The following is a 22,676-nucleotide window of genomic DNA, read 5'->3' on the forward strand; positions in this document are numbered from 1 at the left end:
TTGAAACGAAAACAATGAATGTTGGTCTCAGGTAGCTACACCCCTGCATGACATACAATAGAAAAAGTGTTGCAGACTAAATGAAACGTGCCTTGGCTAAGCGATACATAAAACAACAACATCTTAACACCCCATCACACCAAGTATGTGTTTGCTGCAGGGAACTCTTAAGACATACAGTACAGTAAGTTAGGAATCATCATCATGCATAAAATTAAAATGCCGTCTATCACTGTTCAATTGAGCAGTGTGCCGTATAGCTGTGCCTTGGTCAAACTGTCCTTCCTCGTCAGTCCTGTGCTTCCAAATTTTTGGTATCTTGGAGAGGTTTTCTTTGGAAGTGTGGGGCCGACACTGAGAGCGGAGCTGGAGCTTGGGCGGGGCCGGATCCTCGGCCTGGGGCTGGGGTAGTGCTGAAGACTTGATGCTTCGAGGGAGCTTTGGTGTAAAGACTCGGCTGAGCTCTCTGCACTCAGATTTACGTAGTCCTTCTTGGCACTGCTAGCCGCCGCTCCCCCACCACTCTCCTTTTCCTTAGAGCTCCCTGAGAGGAACAGACTGCACTCGGAGTCCTGACTGTCATCCTTTGCTCTATATAGAATGGAAGTTTTCTCCTGCTTGCAATGATCCATAGGTTTTGGGCTGCGACTTGGCGAAGGGGGACCCACAGCGAAACACTGGTCTAGCACGCGGCTGTGGAAGACGTCATCTCCTTCTTGGAAGCTGCTGTAGAGAGACCCCTTGATCTTACTGGAGGGACCCATTGCAAAATGGCGCTCTGAAAAACTGTAAGGAGAGGCCCGCCCTGCCAAGTTATGGAAGGAAGAGGAGAAGGTGTTGATGTCTTCAACACTTAGCTGTCTCCAGCGGCTGTTTAGGTCGTCCTCATGGACCTGGATGTCATCTCGGCTGTCCAGGGCTTCTCCGCGAGCTTGACCCAGTCCAGTTGTGGATCCCATGCTGTGAGAGGAAGCCAGGCGAGGGGTGCTGGAATGGTAAGGCTCACTGAAGCACGAAGCCGTCCTTGTGTATGCAGGCGAATTGCTTTTCTGCGGGCTCCTGGGGGTTACCATGTGCTGGATGCTTAGAGACTTTGGGAAGCTAAAGCTGTCTTTATCATAAGAGGACATGCTGCTTTTGTGCCCATAGTCCCCACTGCCACCATCTCGCCAGTCCATATAGAGACCCTGGTGGGAAGAGGATAAGGTGCTGCTGGCAGTGCGCCCACAACCACCACTCACTCCTCCCTTGTCATCCGAAGCAAGGCTGAAACTGGAGTAGGAACTGGAGGCAGGAAGGCTACCGGTGCCAAACTCATCTTGGTGCTGAAAGGAGGTCGGGTGCTCGTTGTGGGAGAAGCTTCCAGAGTGGTAGGCCTCTTCATCTGGGTTGCTGTCAGTGGAGTTCTGGGCGTGAAGCTGGAGCAAGTTGGTGCCGTGGAGGTCGACGCTCTGCCTGCGCTCTGTATCTTGCCATCGTTCGGGACAGTAGAGGGCCGTATCACTGCAGTACAGGTCAGATGTCTTATAAGGAACGCGGCGGTTCAAATGATCAGTTCTCCCTGTACCTGTAAGAAACTCTTCATCCTGCGGCTGTGGGCTGGGTGAACGTGTAACAGGGCAACTGCTTCCTGGTTCGGGCTTTTCAAGGACCTTGGCAATGACGGATGTGGGCACTGCGTCAGAGTAATTGGAGTGGCACCCGCTCCCTCGATTATGTTTCTCCATGTGGGAACTGATGCGTTCCTGGAAATCCAGTGGGAGCTAAGACAAGGAAGACAGACATGCAAAGAGAAACAAGTAAAGTAAAGTGAAAGCTGCAGAGCCGGTCTTTGGATTAGCAAAAAAAAAAAAAATATCCTCAGCAGTCTTATGTTAATTTTTTATAAAAAAACAACTTCAATATTTTCTAAGGTTTGTGTAACTGCAATGAGGGTTATTTTTAGAGACAATTTTGCAAGGATTTTAATCTACAGCTCTGGTTTAGAGAGTAATTAATTTTCAGAAAGTTCACACAGCCCAGGCGCAATTCCATCTAAAGGGAATTGCACTGCTTTGCCCCTCTAATGAACTTGTCAGAGAAATTGAGAAACGCAAGCATTCTTTATTTATTATTTAATTTGTTTGCCTTCCTTTTCACCCAAACACAATCATTGTTTTCATTTTCTACCATTGTTTTTGTCCTTTAATTATCGCAAATTTATAATTCCATAGAAAGGACATTATAAGGACATTAATTAAATAAACATGTAATGGACATGCATTAAAAAATACATCTTTCTGTCCTCAGTATATCTCTTTCTTGATCTTTCTTCGTCCATTGCGGTTTTACTCATTTACAGAAAAACAGTTTGTTAGATTTGTTAGATTTGCTCATGTTTGAGAAAACTGTTTCTCTCAATTACAGACTGGTTCGTTTTGCCTATTAAAGTGGCCAGGGTCAGTAGGAACTGTTCTTGCCACACTGAGTTCTCTCTGTTTTCCTCTTTTTACCCTTTCATCTTTCTCCTATTTCTCCATTGCAGTCTCATCCTGAAAGGCTTCATTCCCTCTCTCTTATTCTGTCTTTTTCTCTGCGTCTCTTTATTCTGTCTACCATCAAACACATATCACATCCACAGGGAACAACTTCGATTCAAATTAAACCAGTGCTCCGGGTCTCCAGCTGGGAATAGAAAAAAAAGATAAAATACTGACTTGGCTTTGTTCAGAAATAGAAGCTCGCCTCTGCATAAAATAACCTGCATCTTTTAAGTCGGGGCTATTTTTAGCAGCCGCTGCCTCTCCCAGTGGGAAAAGAGATGTAAAGAAGGTGAGGCTGTGGGGTATACAGTGTGTGCTTCAAGTGAGCTAACTCAGCATTAGCAGCTATCTAAGGGAAATCTTAATTAACAGTCACATAGTTTTGCAGTGAGAATCCACGTGACAGCATATACGCGCCTACAAGTCTTGCACCAATTATTTAAATAAGTGGTTTAATGGCGTATGGTGGAAATGGGATGTCTTATTTTAGTCATTCTAGCAATTCACATCCACATTGCGAAAGCTATTACTACTCGTACTCCATGTTTTGAAGAGATTTATATAAACTTGTTTATGTAAAGCCAAACTGTAAGTGACTTACTAATTCTTCCTCTTATGAATGAAAAGTTTAATTTATAAGCAATTGAACCGACACACACAGTCTCACCTGACCATTTGCCCAGCCTCTTGTTCTCCCTTGATTGTTAACTTTACATTTTCACATGGCACATGTGCAATTTAGAGGAATCTACCTTTATTTTCATGCTGAAGTAGACAAAACTAGAGTTTGTATGTATCTAGATATTTAATATATTGGTAATGCTGCATGCAAATTCATTATTGTTCTTTATATTGTGACCTTTTCTTTTTTGAAATGATGTAAGCACTAGCAAAATATAAAACACAATGTTTGTGTAATTTTTTACATTATTTTTCCTTAGACTTTTATTATTATTTAATTTTTTACAAAATGAACCAAACACTGACAGAAGAGGAAGATCTTGGGTGGATAATCAGAATAAATATGAACAGTCAGCATGTAAAATACTCACGTGAGAAAAATTGTGAGCTTTTGATTATAGATAATGTTTTTTCCCGTGCCAGTTTGCTAAAATCCTTTAAATAAGATAATATGGCCTTAGTTTCCTCAGCTATAGAGCCCAGATCAAGCTGCATAATTTTGACAGTTTCCAGCCTCTCGCTATTGAGGAGAAAGTGAAAAAAGTTATTTATCAAAATGTAACTTCCTTATGTAACTGAACCCTGAACTAACCCAGGTGAACAATGACCTTTTGGTTGATGCACAGATGTTTATTGAAACAGTGATGCAGTTGCAGCATTAGTGTTGGGGAGCTCACCTCGGACATCTTGTGTGCTCTGTAGTGAGGCTTGGAGCACTGCAGCAGCTGAGCTGCCAGGTTGCAGTCTTTCCTGTACAGGTCCTGTAAGAGGCAGAACATTATCCTCAATCACTAAATTCATGCTTTAAAATCTTGTTTAATTTTGCAAGCTTCATGTGGTTTAATTAAGCTTTAGACCGAGGGGGATTATGGTCCAACACCCGCTGGGACAAATCTCTAGCATTTTAGATTACAGCCTTCTAATTAGGGTTTAATTATTTTGTAATTATGGGGTATTTATGGGGGAAATAATTATACATTGATGTCATTTTTACAGTGCAAGTATAGCATCAACAAAACTAAAATATATCAATAACTATTTTATGTATTATTTATCAACTAAATATGGGTTATGAGAAACAAAACATCCTGTATGGGAAATTAATGGGATGACATGGAATATGACATAGTACCCATTGGGCCATATTCCATTGTAATATTTGAATATGTTGCCTACTGGATTAGAGTTTTTCAATGATTTAGTGACCTGTCAAATCGATGGAACAAATTCATAATTTCAAGCTAGTAAAATTTAATAAGTTGTCTTGTATTTTTCACTTTGGCTATATTATTTCATTTGGTTGGTAGGCTTTTAATGTCCTTAATGCAGACACTAGCAAACTATTTCATTTGTATCTTGGATCTGCACTGTGCAGTGCACTGTGTTTCTGAATGCATGTGTTTGTGTGGGTGGTTGGGCGTTTTAGCTGGTTTTTGTTTCCTCTCCCTCTGTGAAATCCATCCACTTATAAAGGTCAGTTCTTGCTGGACTGTAGCCTCCCTCAGCCTCTATCACTCCACTGCCCTGACAATACATCGCATAACATCAAAGCCTTTTCTTTGGCAGTTCCCTCCACCAGTTAACAGAGACAGTTTTCCAAATCACTGAATTCTATTCAACTTGTCGCCGGGGGACTTTTGGACTCCCTGTTGTTGTTGTGGATCTTTCAGATAGACCTTTTGAGACCTTGGTCATGTTGTAGTTAACTTGAGTTCTGTGTGTGGTGTGTTTCTTCAAGGAATTTCAGCGGCTGGCAGATAGTGAGCCAGTTTTAATGAGGTTTAAACATGGTGTATACATTTCATATCAGGCCAAAAAAGGATTTCAATAGATTAACCTCTGACTGGGTGAATAGAGTAGTGTCATTTTCTGTGGTGGCTTTGTTTTAAACTATCTGTTATTCATGCAATCTAATAACCAGTAAAAGCATGGAGAGATTATGAGACAATGTGCCATTAGTCGCAGACATGAAGAGCCCCCCCCCCCCCCCCCCATCCATACCACAGAGGAACAAGACCCAGAATGAAAGAAAAAATACAAAATGATGGTTGTTTAGCATCTTTGTGGTCATTTTGAGTACATTTTTTTCATTATGATGTCTTTGTTTTTATGCCAGGTCGCATGGCACGTTTGAAATGCTATTTACATTTACCTTATTCCATGTTATAAACAGTCATTTTGCTATCTTCAGGAAATATCTGACTGATAGGAGAAATTATCATCACACTCAAAATGAACTTTGACTCCAATCGGCTTAGCCGGATTCAGTGGGATTGTCATTGTCAAAATACTAACCCTAACCCTAACCCTACACCTCATAGTGCTAAACACTGCCATAGACTAAGGAGAGAGAAATCTAACCTGTAGCCCCCAATAGAAATACCAGCGAAGTCGCTATAGAGAAAGAGAGGCACCAGATTGCCACATGGCCCTGAGCTCTGATCCAAACAACCCTGGCTCCACATTCTGGGAGCCCTGAGGATGCCCATTGATTTCAGCATAATCACTAGAAAACACCTAGGGGCTTGGAGTTAAGTCCTCTATCTGCTGTTGCTTCTGGGAGCAGAAATATCCGGGAGGTTGCAGAAATGCAGTGGTTATGAGAATTTTTTCAACCATGGTCCACAGAGAAGGCTGCCAATGTGACGGGATAAAACTTTTCCATTAAAAACAAAAACAGCTTTTAGAAAACGTGTCATTTCAGGCTCCCAAGCCATTTGTTGTTTTGGTTGGTGCTAACAATGGTGGATTAGCGACCAGGCAAGGAAAGCAACTGATCCTAGTGATGCTGCAACGCTGCAGGCCGCTGCTTAATTAGTGGGCTGAGAAGACTAAAATATAATTTCTGCACATATACTGGAATTTCATCAAACAAAATAGTTCAGTTCCTGTAGAAATGAGCGTACATGCCTAAAATGCTAACAGGGACGTCAGTGGAAGCTAATTTTACATGGTACAGCCCTGATACTCACATTGTCCTCTCTGAGCTTATTCATGTTGATCTTCGCCTCCATGAGGTGGTTGTTGAGGACGATGATTTCCCGACTGAGGGCTCTCTTCTCCTCTTCATGGTGGTGGGACTGCAGAATTGACAATGGAAAAGAGAACACTTGAGGAAAAAAATATAAGGAAGACAGAAGTAGAGGGGGAGGGAAGCAAAGTGTTAGCGAAGAGTGTTGAGATTATGAGAGAGAGATGGGCGAGTTGGAGGAGCCACAGAAAAAAACAAGATGATGGGAGAGGGGAAGAGAAATTGGAGGAAGAGAGCAGTAAGTCACAATCGGTCTGAAGCCGTTGCCAGCAGCAGGTTTTAATTAAAAGAAGATTACACTTGCCGGCGCTCATATCATATCAATTACTCTGGGAGAAAGAGAAATGTAGGGGGATAATGAAAGGAGAGAGCAAAATGAAAGAGGGAAAGAAAGACAAATGAAACACCCGTTCTATTTCCAGTGACTACTGTCAAAGAAATACAAAATGGGCTGACTTTGTGGCCCCACTAACAGCAGAGCCTAATGAGGGTGATGTCTACTGGTTGCCTGATCCGTTTCCTACTTTTATCTCGAAAAAAACATTCTCCACTTTCTCCTGCATTTGGCATAGAAGTCCTTTGTGCCCCAAGGCTTATTCCTAAGGATGTTGGTGGTCTAGATCTCTAGATGAGAGGTCTGGTTAGCATCATGGGTTTATACATGGACAAGATACTAATGAATCCTCAACTAAGAATGGATTATTTTGAATGAAATGTTCTGTGCAAACTCTTGCTCCTCGGAGAATAAACCATTTCCATTTTGAACACACAATGACTTTTACTCTACCATCACCTCAAAAAGATGCAAGTACAACATTTTGTTGTTTTGGTACAATGACAAAATAAAGTATCTTGAATCTTGAATCTTGAGTTCAATGCCAGTCTGTTTATTAAGTTATAAGATGTTGCTTGTTAAGTAGACAGGCAACATCATAAACAGACTGGTATGGAACCAGCTCAGTATATTAAGGCTCCTAAGGGGATACACCCTTTTAATTTAATTGACAACCAACTAAATATCTAAGGGGTCATAACAGTATCCCTAGGATTTATGTCCATATTGAACCCTTCCGCCTTACGATTTATTTCCAATATAATATGCCAATATTCAGAGCCATGGCAGGTAGTAGTATAGTCTTTCCAGTGTGGGTGTCTGCCAGGACCTGCAAGGCAAGGGTCAATGTGGTCTATGAAGTTATCATTGTAATAAGTATGCGTACTGCTGGCTTAGCTAGCCCCTTTCACTCACTCACGTTGCATTTGCTAGCGCTTTGGAACAGTTTTTTGGGAGTCTGGCCTACAGAAAGTGGAAAGTAAGGGTGAGGAGGTTAAGAAAAACCTAAAAGAATGATTGAGGTGATATGGATACATAAAAAAACAACTTATGAGAGCATTATCTAAATATCAAAATGTTACAACATTGAATTCATTTCATATAGTATGTTCTTAAATTGTCTAAGAAGGTTTCATGCCGGAAGAGGTTTTCTTAAAATGTAACAAAGTCTTTCGACCGCATAAACAAAACTTGTATTTATTATAAACAGACGGATGAAAGAACATGGTGCTTTAAACAGCAACCAAGAAACACCCTGTAGTGGTGCAGCCAGTAGTGAGTTCTGTTGACTAAGAAATTGTGCTTTTCTGATCATGTGTGTCACATTCACACGCGCGCACACACATACACGCAAGTACACGCACACACACACACACACACACACACAAACTAGTAATTGAGAATCCTGCCACCCAGCACCAGCTGACAAATGATACAAGGTTGAGCATTCAATTGGCCTCCCACCCTTCTGTCTTCAAATCACTCAATGGCAGTGATTGTTTTGAAATAAAGGGGCACGCAGCCAATGTAATAGGTGGCAATTAATGTCAGTTTAAGCAATAGACCAGCATTGATATTCAAATCCAATTCTGTTAGGCTCTCATTAATCTGCTGTCGAGACAGGCCGCGTCCTGGCACTCGCTCTTGCTCATTACTCTGGATATCTATTCATATGTTGCAATGCTGAGTGTGCATATGACCACATTTGGGTATTCTGAAGCTCACATTATGCAATTACTGTCTTTTCTTCCTTTGTCAAAGTTATGTTTTATTGGATCAATGACAATTTCTCACTCAGCAATGTAGCTCAATACATGGCTGTTCATGCCACAAGAGTCGCACAGCCTTCAGGAACTTTAAACTTGTAGTATGCAATGCTACAGAATGTACCACTATCATTACCGGATCATCTAGTTTATTGTCTACTGAGTTCCTATTTTTCGAATAGTGAGTTAAAACAACGGTGATTGAGCATATGACCCACTAATGAAAGCGCCTGTATTTGCTGCTTTGCCCAGAAGGAAGAAAAAAAAAAAGAAAATCAGTGATTCTTGAGAAGCGGGACAAAAGGCTGTCTTCCATATGTAACTACTGTTATCTTTAAAAATCAACATATTTAAAATTGTAGATGTTATTCGGGATTAAGAATAGAATGTCTGGAGCACAATTATCCCCTTAAATTAAATTTTATCATTATTATGTCAAATATATGACACTTGTTATCTTCTCACGACGTCCAAAACAGTGTGTCCACAGAGAGGGTTTCAATCTTTCATATGCAATAAAACCTAATAATGATTAAAAAGTAATTTTTTCATCAAAAACAACACTAAATAATCTCTCATATCAATAAAAACTGTTTTTCTTCAACAGATTCATTTTTTATATGGTTTTAAAGTGGTGGGACAACTTTTTGTCACCACCAAATATCTCCTCCAAAAAATGTTTTTCAAATGTGAAGAGATGTGTGGTGTACTGCGAGCTAGAGTGATCTTTTGTGTGGCAAGAAAATGGAAAAGTGTTGTACAATCGGCCACTTTGAAGCAGGAGTAATTATATTCCCCTCAATTTAGCTGCTGACGTTGAGTACTTTCTTATATGATCTTCCAACATACTCATGATTTAAGTTCACATGATTAGAGGCAAACTTGGAAACAGTCTCTACCTATGGATTAAACAGAGAGCAATCTTAATAGGCTTTGATATGATGAACATGATCTTGTACTGTAGTTTGGGGAGAGGGAGGAAGTGTAATTTTAATCACAGCGTTATGGCCATCGGAACAATCACAGCTGTGCACTCTAATTTTTGCTATCTCCTCTTGTCACACTGTATTGGATACACTGGCTGTCACAAAGACGTTTGTATCAGTTGATGCCATACATATAACAGCATCAAGAACATTTTATATGCAAATTTTAGCTATCATATTTAAAGCAGATTGACCCAGTAGAGGAGGAGGGTGGGATTATTGTTTCTCACCACAAGGCAGTGCAAAGACTCATTGCCTGACTTTTTTGTTATTTGACCATAAATATCTGCAAGTTTCTTCTAATTACTCTGCTGCTGGAAGAGTTGACAATTGAACATTTATCCTGACTCAGCTGACAAAGGTTCAATCCTCTCCTCTATAATAATAATTTGCAATGGAATAAAACAACAACAACACAGTTTTGTAGAGCTTGTTTTAGTTATTGATCAGGAGGATTTGCTGAATTGAGTGCACAAAAGTGAAAAATGTCAGATTTTCAGAGATACTTCCAATTTGTTTCATGGATTCTGCAGGAGATTCTGCCTTTTCACCGGACAACAAATGAAGCACGAGATGCAATTACTGAGGACTGTGGTTCACGGAGGAGGGCGGAAAAACCTGCTCCAGTTAAAAACATACATCTTGTTTTTGTGGGAGCGGGGGAGAGGGATTGGATTTTTCTAGTTTAATCAAAGAGGATTTTCAAACACATTCTGGTTGTTTTTACAAATCACACATAACTTTTGTGATTTATTTTTTATTTTTTGTTTGTGTCACCTTTCAGTCAACCAGCAGTTCAACTGGGAGAGCATAAACCTGGCTTGAGATACAATAGATCCATCATGATCAACATCTGCTCCTCTTCATTTGGTTATGTAATATTTTCAGGGGCACTGTTATGTTAATGGTGCATTAAAATAAATAAGTTGTTTGCTATTTGCTGTCAGCAGGAAAAATGGTAACACTGTTATTTTGTATGTTTTCTTGAGGTAAACAGCACCCATGGAAACATTAAAACTGAGTGTCTGCTCATCTCAAAATACTTTTTAAATTGAACTTACTTTTAAATGTTTATGATGTGTCACAAATATAATAAACTATGTAATTAAAAGTCAATTCCTAACAGAGTGAGACACTTTAGCTTTTGGCAAACAACACTCAAGCATGAATAAGTATAGCTGTTGGTCTATTATTTCATCCAGTAATTAATACACATGGTGAACTAGAGAGTATTTATAGCAGCAGGGCAGCGAATGTGGGATTGACTCAGTATGAACCACAGTGCCTGTGTTATTTATTTTGAAGGAACATGACACTCAGCGCAGTCAGAGTCATGTTTTTGAGAGGTTTTTCATAACCACAATGGTGCTCTGAGACACAGAGTAAGATATTTCAGGTTTTTTCGATACGCAGACAATATTTGTCAATAGGATTTACTCGTTGTTGTTGGTTTGACCTAATGCTTCAGTCCTCTATCTGTTTCTGCACAGGATGTGTTTAGGCATAGTATTGAGTGTAGGTCACCGGATACACAATCACTGTATTTAAGTTCAAAATAGTTTTAAGTATAAAAAATACTCTTTCTTGTGTCCAATGTACTGACAGAACTGCACCTATTCTGCCTGAGACGTGGGAGTTGGAACACTGCAACAGTTTCTCTGTAGACAAAAGCCTTGAAGTACAGTCATTTAAATATCTGAATTTGGAGTTTTGCAACAAATCAGAAGACCTGCCTTCACATGTGCAAATATTTCATACTCGCTACTGAATGAACACAAGTTAACACAACAGACCAAGGGAGAATGAAAAGTAATACTGGGCATTTCTAGTCACCATTAATAATGAATATACTGCTAATGATAAAATATTCATTCAATATTAAAATTATATTATTCTATTCTATGTATAACACCAGCATATATTCCATGTTTCAATGTCAGATCTAGACGCAAGCTGCACAAACAATTACTGGTCGGATGTTGCCATACATGAGAAACTAAGCAGCTAAAATCCATTGTTCCTGAATCAAATATTATTGATCTTCTGTTTTTTTAGGAGAGGCTTGGCCAGATAGAACCAATCAGAGGCACCAGAGATTAGAATGAGCGTCTGTTTTCCAAAAATAGAAGTAAATCATATTGATTGATAATGACTGCTAATGGATTGATATACAGTATCTGGATAAAAATGTCAATAACTAGATCTTGTGGGTAGAGGCTGGTGTAGACACATAATGAATGACAGCCTAATAAAACACATACAGTATGTTATACAAAATGTATTTCCGTAGGAGAAGGTAGAATAACAAATACTAGTTAACACTTAAAATGTTCAGATAGATAGATAGCTAGATGGATAGATAGATCGAAGGGAAATTTTACTGGACAGACATTTTGAAGATTTGTTATATAGGAGGACATTTTGCTGATTGGTGCCAGGATAATAATTTACAATTCTGCATCAATAAGGCAGAATAACAACACTGGACTCCCAGCAGTGCAGGTAGTGATTTGTCAGCGTAAAGGGTGAGTATGCAAGTGATAAAGAGCTACAGGTTCACATTAACAGTAAACTGAACTGGAGTGATGATGACTCAAGAGAGCAAAGGATCAATAACGTCTTATGGTATCTTTACCTATAATAATACATTAGCACAATTTGTCAATTAAATTAAATTAAATTTATTATTATTAATTATCGGAATTGACATAGTTAAAACGATAATATATAATTATAAAAAATATATAAAATGCCGTAAAAAGGATAAAGTAGCACAAAAAAGAAGCACATTGCTGCTTGCAATGATATAATACAGAGGCAAAATCAAGGTTGAGGATAGAAGCGGGATTAGCCCATCGGTGGGAAAGACTTTGTTTATATCCGCTTTAATACTTTGGAGAGCTTCATACTTCTTAATGTATTAGTTGCTTCTGTTTCGTGCTTGACAACCTAAAATCCCCAAGACGATTGATAAATGTTAATGTTGCCATATCTTCTGATGAAGTTTTGATGAAATGTGAACAACATTTCCTGAATGATTGTAACTGGATTTACGGCAGGACTGTGGTTAAGCGGTGACACTTCCTGATGAAATGGACATCACCCCAGTTGGGAGGGCAGTCATGGCGTACAGGCCCTTGATTTCCTGCCAGTTCCAAGGGGGCTGTTAGTCAGCCAACCCAATCAGCACCACGGACAGCTCCGTTACAACCGAAGTACATGTCTTTTCTGCTTGCTCGAGCACTGACTCGGAATAGGCTCAAGGATTAAGAAGAACTATACTAAAAAGTTTCACAGGCACTGAATTATAAGAAGTCCATCGCTTTCATCAGCACAGTTATATTAGAGCAATGTGATTTTAGTTGAAGACGGATAATGTTTTATTTCATCTATACAAAGAGCTTGATCTGCAGCACGGTTTATCTACAGATCAAAGCTTAGACGGTTTCCTCTTGATGATCATTGAGTACAATGACATATGTCATCACATCATGCCACTCTATGTTCTTGCCGGTTCTAATCTCTTGATTTTCATGACATAATTGAAAGTGTTCGCTGTTTTTCACTTGACCTTGCCAGATTGGGCTCTTCAGCTCTTTTAATGACGTGTCTGATTTGATTGGAGCTGTCTTTGTCACTGTCTGCCGGCCTAGACTGCCTTCTACAAAGGAAAATATTTCCCTCTTGAAATGCTTTTGTATGACATGACATCAGAAGAAATGACAATCCCAATGAGACCTGCCTCTAGAAAAATAGGAAAAAGAGAAAAATATTAATCGTATACTGTCTCCTGCCATGACAACCAATTTGCTGCACCAAGGCTGTCTGCTAGACACACAATCCCTTTGAAAAGCCAACAGTTTTCAAAATACCTTTTCACGTGACTAGAATACATAGACAACGTGTGTGTATGAGAGGAATGGGAAATTTCAGTTGTGACAAAGCAAGAAGGATGACATCGGAGCACCACAAGTAATAGGCTGCAAATAATACAAGGCAGATGCTGGGGTAAATGGCTGTCTTCTGAACAAACACAACTGTATCTCACGTCTGGGGTGATCTATGACAATTTTCATGCCTCACTGGTCCGCCAACATGCATGAGTTCACAGACGTTCATCCGATAAATCTCCATTTTCTACTGCACATAAGACTATAGCCATTCACAGCAGCCTCTGTTTACTTTAAATAGCAATTTACAGATTAATCATAGTGGTATCATGTACGGATGAGTAGTAGATTAACCAATTGCTCATCAAACAAGAACCTGACGTTTTTTTCCCCTCCTCTGAACGTGGATGTTGAGGTTAGTTATGTGGTAACCAGACTTTTTAAAGGTCCCATATTATGCTAAATGCACTTTTTAAATGTGTTCTAACATATCCATGCGTCCACGGTGTGCCTAGAGACTGCCAAAATATTAAAGAAAATAACAATCTCTCCTTTTCTCACTCTCCCCTTTTCTGAAACCCCCACCCCTCCCCCCAAAAACACTCCAGTCAGAATTATCCCCTTTTCTGACCTCACAAACCGTAAAGCCAGAAGCTTCCACTGTGCAGCCCACACCCCTATTTCTTATTGGTCCACGGCCCTGACAGACAGAGGGCGAGGCGTATCTGGCTTCGCTTCCGGACAGGGGGCGGGGAGAGCTCAAAGATTGTATATTTAGGAGGGGACCTGCAACTCTTTTTTAAAAAATAGGCCATTGTGAGATTAGCTGAACATCAGCATAGTACAATAAATTATCTGAAAGTTTTTTTCAGCAAACAATTAAAGAAAAACGTATTAGGGACCACTAAGACCATATAATATGGTGTATAATAGAACCGAAAAGTGTATAATATGGGAGCTTTAAGTTAATAAGTAAGAATGGGATTTAATTTTGGGGAAATTACATTCTAAAAAGAAGGGATAAGGTTATCCATACTCTTATTAAAAATTATATAAGTATTGGTTATACAGATATTTATACAGACACTGTGGTATCATGGGGCTTTATATTGCCATAGGTTAGCAAGTTTCTTCAAGTTTGTATGTACAAAAAAATTGTGGAGTAAGCCATAATATACACAGGAATCTCAGTCTGCCAGTGTATGTGTTTGATAAATTAATAATAAATTAGTTCCTAATGGAAAATGGATTATTTGTCAAGCAGCAGAGAATTCACATTGTCTCAATTGACAAGAGGTTGAAAATAGACAGAAAATCATTTGACCGCTCCAAAGAGCAGGAGAGTGAGTGTGTGTGAAAAAGTAATGTTTAAATTGTTTTAATCAAAGTATTTCATAATTAAGTCTCAATCACGGTCCTTAAATTCAATAGATGACTCTCCATGAGATCAAGTTTATTATGTCTACTTGATCTGTGAATAATGTGAGAATCAGCATCCATATAATCTTGCTATACCGGTACGGTACTTTTGGTACCGGTCTCATTTTTTCTTGAACCCTACTACAATGGAGGTCAACCTTATTTTGCATGTATTGTTTAGAGCAGTGGTTCTCAACCGGTGGGGCGCGCCCCCCCGGGGGGGATGAAAAAAAAAAAAAAAAAAATCAGATTTTTTTTTTTTTTTTTTTTCTCAATTTTTTTCCTGATATGTAGCCTAGTTCAGAGATGATATGTATTTTTTTCTTTCTTAACTTTTTTTGATAGGTAGTTGCCAAGTTCATCACACAAACACTCCAATCCACTGATGTGAGATCAGTTTGCAATTTTCAAGTACTGAATTAATGGTAGGACTGTGGCCACTAGAACTGGTCTCTGGTCAGCAAAGGTCTTGAAAACAGCATAAGTGTGCTTGTGACATGCGTGCCACCCATGCATGTGTATGGGCACGTGTCCCAGCAGATTTTTGAAATCTGAATAAAAAAATTTAAGTTTATAGTTAGCAAGTGTAACATGTTCTTAGCAAGGGCAGAATTTCATAAATAAAGGTTTATTTTTTTAGCAAGATATTTGGTCAAAAGCTAGTGGTCATCCGTCCCTCTGTCCAGTTGTTAGGCATCTGGCTGCTAGCAAGTTATGTTGTCTTGCTAATTTTACTATTCATCTGAACTGAAATAAATATTGACTTTTTCCTTTATTATCTTCGCCAGAATGCACCAGAATGCTTAGATTACATGTTAAAAACACAAAAAAATCTTCTGGGGGGGATGCCCCCAGACCCCCCTTCAGGGGTTTAGTTTTCTGACAAACATTACAATGGATACTAACATGATTTGGGCATTTGGGATTATAAATCATCTTTGAATTGGTTGTACAGCATATCACATGCTATTCATTCAGGGGTGCGATGGCCACCCCACTCTAGCTCTGTGGCCCACCTTGGCCACCCCCAGTCAAAATTTCCTGGAATCGCCACTGAGACACACACAACTCCGCGTTCAGGCTGCACAGCACATTAATCGCAGGTAGCATTTTGAGCTAAATCTGGCCACTTTCCAAATCCAAGACTCAATAGTTGAAACATTCTCTGAACTGGGTTGTCAGACAGCAGTGTTTCCCATTGATCATAGACTTTGTTTTGTGAAGCTTTTTCATAACAGGTATACCTATTGTAGAATTTATTCTGTGTATCTGTGTAGGGTGGTGTGTGTGTGGGGGGGGGGGGGGTGGGGGGGGGGAGTTGTCAGGGTCGGTGGGGGGGCCCCAACTGCGATGACCCAGCTTTGGGGGGGCCCAGCTTGCAGAAGGTTGAGAACCCCTGGTTTAGAGCACTGAACAATCTTAATCCAGGTAACTGTAAACACTTTCCATAAGGACATTTGAATTGGTTGTAAGAAGTTTTAAAGCCAACATTTTAAAATATATTTATACCTACAATTTCCATTCATGCCAACCTCCTGTCTCATGTCTCCTGACTTGCAGTCCACAAATAAAATACAAACATGAAAATGATATAAATCTTGTCTTTGAACTCATAGCATGAAAAGGAATAAGTGTAAAAATGATTTATTCCTTTAACACATGTACTGTTTTTAATTGAGATGCACAGGAAAACAGTATGTGTTAGATGAGTGCAAAAATGACTTTTTTAACTCTTTCTAGCTTGCTATGTAACAATATTCTGGCAAGTTGCTGCGGATTCCCTTACAATGACTTCAATCAGTTTCATTCCATGGGCAGACAAGCCCTATGGATCAAACTTCTGATGAGATCACGGTGCACTTTAATCAAGATACAGTATGTCATAAGGGATGGACCATGCCGTAGAGCTGGCTCATCTTCTGCTCTGATTCTGCCTGAGGAATCCCAAAGTATTGGCTGCGAGGTGGGGGGGGGGACACACACTCTGAACCTGATGCTATTGGACAGCTGCTGCTGAAAGGACCAGAAGAGCAGTTAGCTATAATAGTTTTCTAACGGGGGTTGCCTGGCAGGTAAGACCAATTACTTTGGACATTGATTGCGCTGCCTGTCTTTGATCATTTAATTGCTTGGAGAGAGAGATGGGAGATGGTTTATGCTGCTAAACAGGTGTGATCCAATCGATTAGAGCAGATTTCTCATTTCTCAGACTAGAGACGGAGGGACAGAGAACTGAGACGAGTACCGGTAAATGTCACAGTGGCTCTCACATTATCTGGTTGATTTAGGGCTGTAGTTTAACGGCATGTTGTTTATTCTCATCACTGTATTTGAAAACCTTAAGATTGTCTATTTAACTGCAATTGGTCTCCTTTCCTGCCTCTCAGCAATGAACAAACTGCTTTTACATTGCTGCTCGCTTTTAAAAAAAGTGGCCAAGGCTTCTCAGCATGTTACCGAACTCTTAATACAATCACTGGTCTACGTTGTGGTTGTGTGGGTTGGTGCAGATAACATTACATTACAATCTCTGCCGTTTGAAAGAGATTCAAAGTGGGAAGCGTGTTTTTCGGGTTCCGGAAATAAAAGTGATGTTCATTTGTTTTGCATGTACAGTTGTAAGTGGAGCCCTTCACAGATGCCCATCGGTTTGAATCATCAGTTAGAAATATGAGTGTCAGAAAATGCAACCCTTGAAATGACATAAAAGTCACAGGTTCAAGCTTACAGTATGTACATGAAAGTCATGGTGCAAGGCTATACTGTGAAGAAAAGCTCACATTAAAATCATCCATTCAAATATTTGTTATCTGTTGGATTCTGGTTCAGATTTTTGACGATCTCAGCAACTCAAATCATACAGCCTTTGATTTCCCCAATTGCTGCAATGAAGCTTTCTAGAAAAAAGAGGCTCCACTTCTAATTCACACCTCTAACTGGCTTATTGTCCCAGCTTTAGCAGCTGAGACACTTGGGTTTTGAAGTCCTCCGAAACATCCACCTATAGTATCGGCAAACTATCCAGGAGGTTACAGAGGATATTATGAGAAGACACCATGTAAATGGGTCTTTACAGTGGGTAATGGGTTAGTGCAAAGGAACTCCCAATATATGATAGACCTACATGGCTTATAATAGGCCTATCTGGATTAATTTTACACAAACACATTCGTTCTCGCACTTCATACTTGAACCAATGGAGTCGCCGTTTCTCCTTTCTCCACTTTCTGTGCGTACGCATGGGTCAGAGTTTGCGTGGAGGACCGCACATTCTCCTGTTAAGTTTGGTTTTTATAAATCCCAATATTTGCGTAGAAAGTGGGATGCGCCCTCTTCTGGGCGTACGCCACATTTATAAATGAGGCCCCTGCTGTCCAACATCAGAGTTTTTTAACAGAACCAGATACACTTTGATGTGTGTTACATATGTTTCATTGAAACTGTAGTTTCAGCGATGTGAGGTCAAAAGGACAAAGACTTCAGCAGGATTCTCTTACCGTCCTGTGCATCTTGTCCTCCAGATCCTGGTTGATCCTCTGAAGAGCTGCATAGCTACTCTGGATCCTGAATGGAAAGATGTTAAACATGCCCATTACAGCAAAGGAAGCATCAGTAATCTTCATATTAATTCACTCAGAGAAATAAATACATTAATAGATCAGGGCACCGAAGGAGAATCTCGGGGGGGAGGGGGGGGTTGGAGGATATTTTAAGTTCTGACAAAATCAGTAAAAATCTGCTGAGCCAAAACATATAGTCAAAGGGTGTACTAGATGCTCAAAAGCCACATCTGGAAGAAAAAAAAATTATATTAACATTTGAAATAATAAATGATAGGAAATCAATAACAGGCACAAGCAGACACGTAGCACTGACTGCAGCTGACACAACATGTTTTCAGCTCCTGTGCTGTATTTCTTCACATCTTTCTTTCTCACCTATCTCACCTATCTCTCCTTTTAGCTCCTTTATAACTGTTGCTGTGGTAGACATCCAGTGCATAAGCGAGCGTAATGGAACAGGCCCTTGACTCTCTATTAGCTAACTTGTTCCCTGTGTTTTATCATGTCCCCTTTCAGTTCAGTATCACATTTTCACGTTAGCGCTCGGGCCCCTAGAGGGTGTTGATAAATCAGCATTTATAGCTCCATTTACTTGACAGATATGGAGAGCGGGGGCCAGTGGAGACAGAAAGCGAAGACAAATAATAAAACCTGAAGGACCTGAAAGAGATTTAAGCAGGTACATCAGCTTTACTGATTGATGAAGCACACAACAAAGCGGTCATTATGAGCAACAACACTAAGCGCTGTTAGATCTGAAAGGCTTTTCTTACTGTCTCTCTACCGATCACTCAGATTGTTAAATAAGCCACTTTGGGTTCTGTTAATCATGACAAAAAAATATTGAATTTCTGCAAAGCCAGAGAGATTCACACTGGAAAGTCCCCTGGGTCACTAAACGGCCACACCATCTGCGTTCCAAGTTTTTAGGCCAGAGAGAAGTTTGAAGTATTTTCAAACAGCATGTTATACATGCTCATATACTGTATGCTGATTAGATTATCCAATCAGAGGACCCCAGATATGAGGTCATGTTGTTCATCCAACCCATTGAAGAACTACTGTACATTCTAACTTTTTACAATATTGACACATGGTAACAATGGTAATTAACCTTAAGCCATCACTTTCTTAAGGTTGGAAAGAGATCATTGTAACATTTTATAATAAGGTCCAAGGGAATTTCAGGTGTGTAACAGGGCATGAACTCTATTCTTATTGGATCCCCTCTTAATGACAGCAGCCCATCGAGAGTGGTTGCGGAGAACAGTTTCTTCATTAGATGTGGTGAGATGACATATCGCATGAGGTAGTTTGCTTTAAGTATACCCCGGCCTTAATGTTCCCTATGAATACCACTGCACGACCTTCAAATTGCAAGTTACAGCTAGTGAAAACACTCATCATCTATCACCCGAAGCCACTTTCCTTGACATGACAATATGACTTGGGTTAGTTTCTTCCTTCATGCATAAATAAAAAGGCAAGCTGCCCACAGTCATGAACACATCTACAAACACACACACACACACACACACACACACACACACACACGCACAAACAAACACACCTGCGTAGTTTCTCTGTGAATTTCTCCAGTTCCTCCTGGGCCCGGCGAAGCTCAGTCTCCAGGTATTGCCGAGTGGAATCGAACTCAGTCTCCACCATCTCTAGTTTGTGGGTGGTGTAGGACAGGCGTTTACGGAGGTCATCCTTGTGGTCGTGGAAGGAGCTGAACATGTAGCAGAGAGAGTTTAGAGAAGAAGACACAGTCACAACACTGAGGCGCTTCTATTACCATCGAGTCTGTCAGATTCATAGGGTAGAGAGGATGAGAGAAAACAGGCAATGGAGTACAAAGTAAAGTGTGTTTGTGTGAGAAGGAGGGAGGGAGGGAGGAAAGGAGGGAGGGAAGGAGGGAGGGAGGGGAAGGGATGAAGTGTGGCTGAAGTGTAATTCAGCTTGGCGTGAGAGAGGTCCTAGCCAGAGGGAAGGCAGTGACGCCGATGTGAAGGATATGGATGGAGGAGGAATACTAATCATTTTCCCATTCACAGGGAGGGAGCTTGGACAGGAGCTCCCATTGGTGTAACGGTGAATTCCATTATATGTAACAGTATATATATACTATATACTGTACGTATATATGTTTAAAAAACGTATTGAAAGAAGGATTTTTGCCCCAGGAAGAAGACCAATGGTGAATCATAGAAGAAGAAAATATCAAATGGACCACTGCTTTAAAAAAAAAGAGAGCGAGAGAGAGAGGCAATAATAGCAGCATTTCAACACCATCAACAGCCCCAACATACCAGACAGGGTGCGATATTTTGGCTAGGCATTTCATACAGGTTTGAGCATGGGGGATGAAAACACAGTGACAGCACTGACTGGGGGAATGGATGTGGTAATGAAAGGCTGGAGATGGCGAGCAGGGGCAGTTTGCGCCCCTGAGGAATTTAGCATTTTGCCAGACTGATGGATACTTGGCTCACAGAGAGGTTTCGATGGCTCAGTACTGCCAACCAGCAGGCGCAATGAGAGCACCTCCAAGTTTGCCAAGAGGCACAATTAAGAAGCTGGTGTCCAATGGTGTCCACAGACATACTTATATACTGTGTTAGGTCGATACTTGGATGAGGCAATGGACTGCCTTTATTGTCTTGGCACTTGGTGGAAGATCACCACTAATTACCACTTCATCAAGCCATCAGAAGCCAGTTAAGAAGGGTAAACATGACCATGGTATTGGAAACTTATGTTCTTCTGCAAATGTTTTTTTAAATCAATACATCAACATTTTGGAAAATGCACTTGTGAGAATGTAGTCTGGTTATGACCCTCATTTGTGAAAGTCAAAGTTTGACATGTTGGATCTTGCTGAGACTAATATGTCATTGTGTTTGTATGGCAGTTGGCTTAGCAGAAAGATTAGAATCATCAGGGATACAATTCTCTGTCCAAAGTGGGAAAATAATGCCAACAAAGGTTTTTCAATCTTGCTCCTTTAGCCCACACAGAAACATAAATGTGAGTTACAAGCTGTAACTCTTGGCAGACATCAGCAAGGAATGCGGCACAGACATAAATGCACATAAATGCTGGGACTATAACCATTGTAATACTGTCTCACTTATTTTACAGTATTTTTGTGTGTACGGACTAAATAAACACCCATGTTAATTCATGAGCTTCAGAAATGTTGTTTTCAGACAATTTAGAATTCTGGTAAGAGCCATGCAAGCTGTTTTCACTGCTTCCTGGGTTAATGTTAAACTAGGTTAATTACCTCAGGGCTCCTAAGAGAGCGATAAAAAAGTGCATTACTCCAAATGTTAAACTATTCCTTTAATTATGGAGTTTGATCAGAATGAAGGCTGAGAGGAAGCAGGGGAAGAGCTAGCCTGGCTTATCAAGAACCATAAAGTTTACTTATGAACATGTTGTATTTTGCTTTTTCAATCACTACAATTTGTGGTTGTAGGGGGAGTTGAGAAGGAGCAGTGAATATGTGCACAATCCCAAAGACTTGTGGTAATGAGTGTTGCCAGGTCTGGTGGTGACACATTGCACCTGAAAACTGAAATGTGTACTTGAATTTTTTTTTTTTAAATATCACTGTTGACAAAAAAAAATTAAGCAAACAAAGCATATTCCCCAAAATGTTTCATAGATTGAAAAGTAGACGGATAAATAGATGAGTCATTGAAGAAAAGATGTATCCAACATGCTGATGCTTGCTGGTGTAGCCCACTCTGCTTGCCGGGCTTACAACAAAACAAAATCATTACAGCATCTTCGCTGTCTAACAGCTAAACGGGAATGTTGTAAAATCTCATGGCATGCAGCCAGAGAGCTACTGTAAGTGCAAGTGAAAATTGCTCTGGGCACTAATCATTAGACAATGCCAGTTTAATTAGGTCAGAGCTCCCAGCCATAGATATATTTTTATTTTGTATGGTATTAAAATTTGTGTCCAGATCTAGATGTATAAGATTGTTGTTGGTAAAATGTAATGCGGCATTAACTTGGATATAGATGTAAGAGTTGTGAAGATGAATGATGGTAATGAAAATATGCCACATTATGTTTTTGATAGCTTTTTAATGGTCATGACCTCCCAATGAGAATCCATTTCCATAAGTCAAAATAAGTGAAATGGATGGAACAGAATAATGAGTCTGGACCCGGACTGGCTCGTCTTACCTTCTTTTCTGATGTTTGCAACCATTTCTCTGTGTTTTGAGAGCAGTTTTGCCAATATATATCTTTTTCATATTTTTCTCTCTGCCTTGGCTCTCATGTGTGTATAGTTGTTGCCTCTGCTGCTGCCGGCCGGTTGAATGTTGAATCCAAGTTTGAACTCTAACCACAAACCAACAGACAAAGCTCTAAGTCTTGCCTGGGGAGGCAGATAGGAGTTGGCTATCTGTGATGACCCTGGCAAGAGAGCAGAGGAAAACAGCTTTGAAGTCCCACAGATT

The 22,676-nt window shown here is 40.1% G+C and overlaps 1 protein-coding gene across 1 annotated transcript; it reads right to left on the reverse strand.

Annotated features, from left to right (window-relative positions):
• Nucleotides 1–236: 236 nt before the first annotated feature.
• begain (brain-enriched guanylate kinase-associated) lies at nucleotides 237–22,469 on the reverse strand (the record flags this gene model as incomplete). Its single annotated transcript, XM_080043114.1, has 6 exons — nucleotides 237–1,763; nucleotides 3,881–3,964; nucleotides 6,176–6,283; nucleotides 18,127–18,193; nucleotides 19,763–19,924; nucleotides 22,399–22,469. 6 exons carry the CDS (start codon nucleotides 22,467–22,469, stop codon nucleotides 237–239), a joined length of 2,019 nt encoding a protein of 672 aa, XP_079899240.1.
• Nucleotides 22,470–22,676: the final 207 nt, after the last annotated feature.

Source organism: Ammodytes marinus (assembly GCF_949987685.1).
Source record: "Ammodytes marinus genome assembly, chromosome: 15".
In the NCBI taxonomy this organism is placed as follows: Eukaryota; Metazoa; Chordata; class Actinopteri; order Uranoscopiformes; family Ammodytidae; genus Ammodytes; species Ammodytes marinus.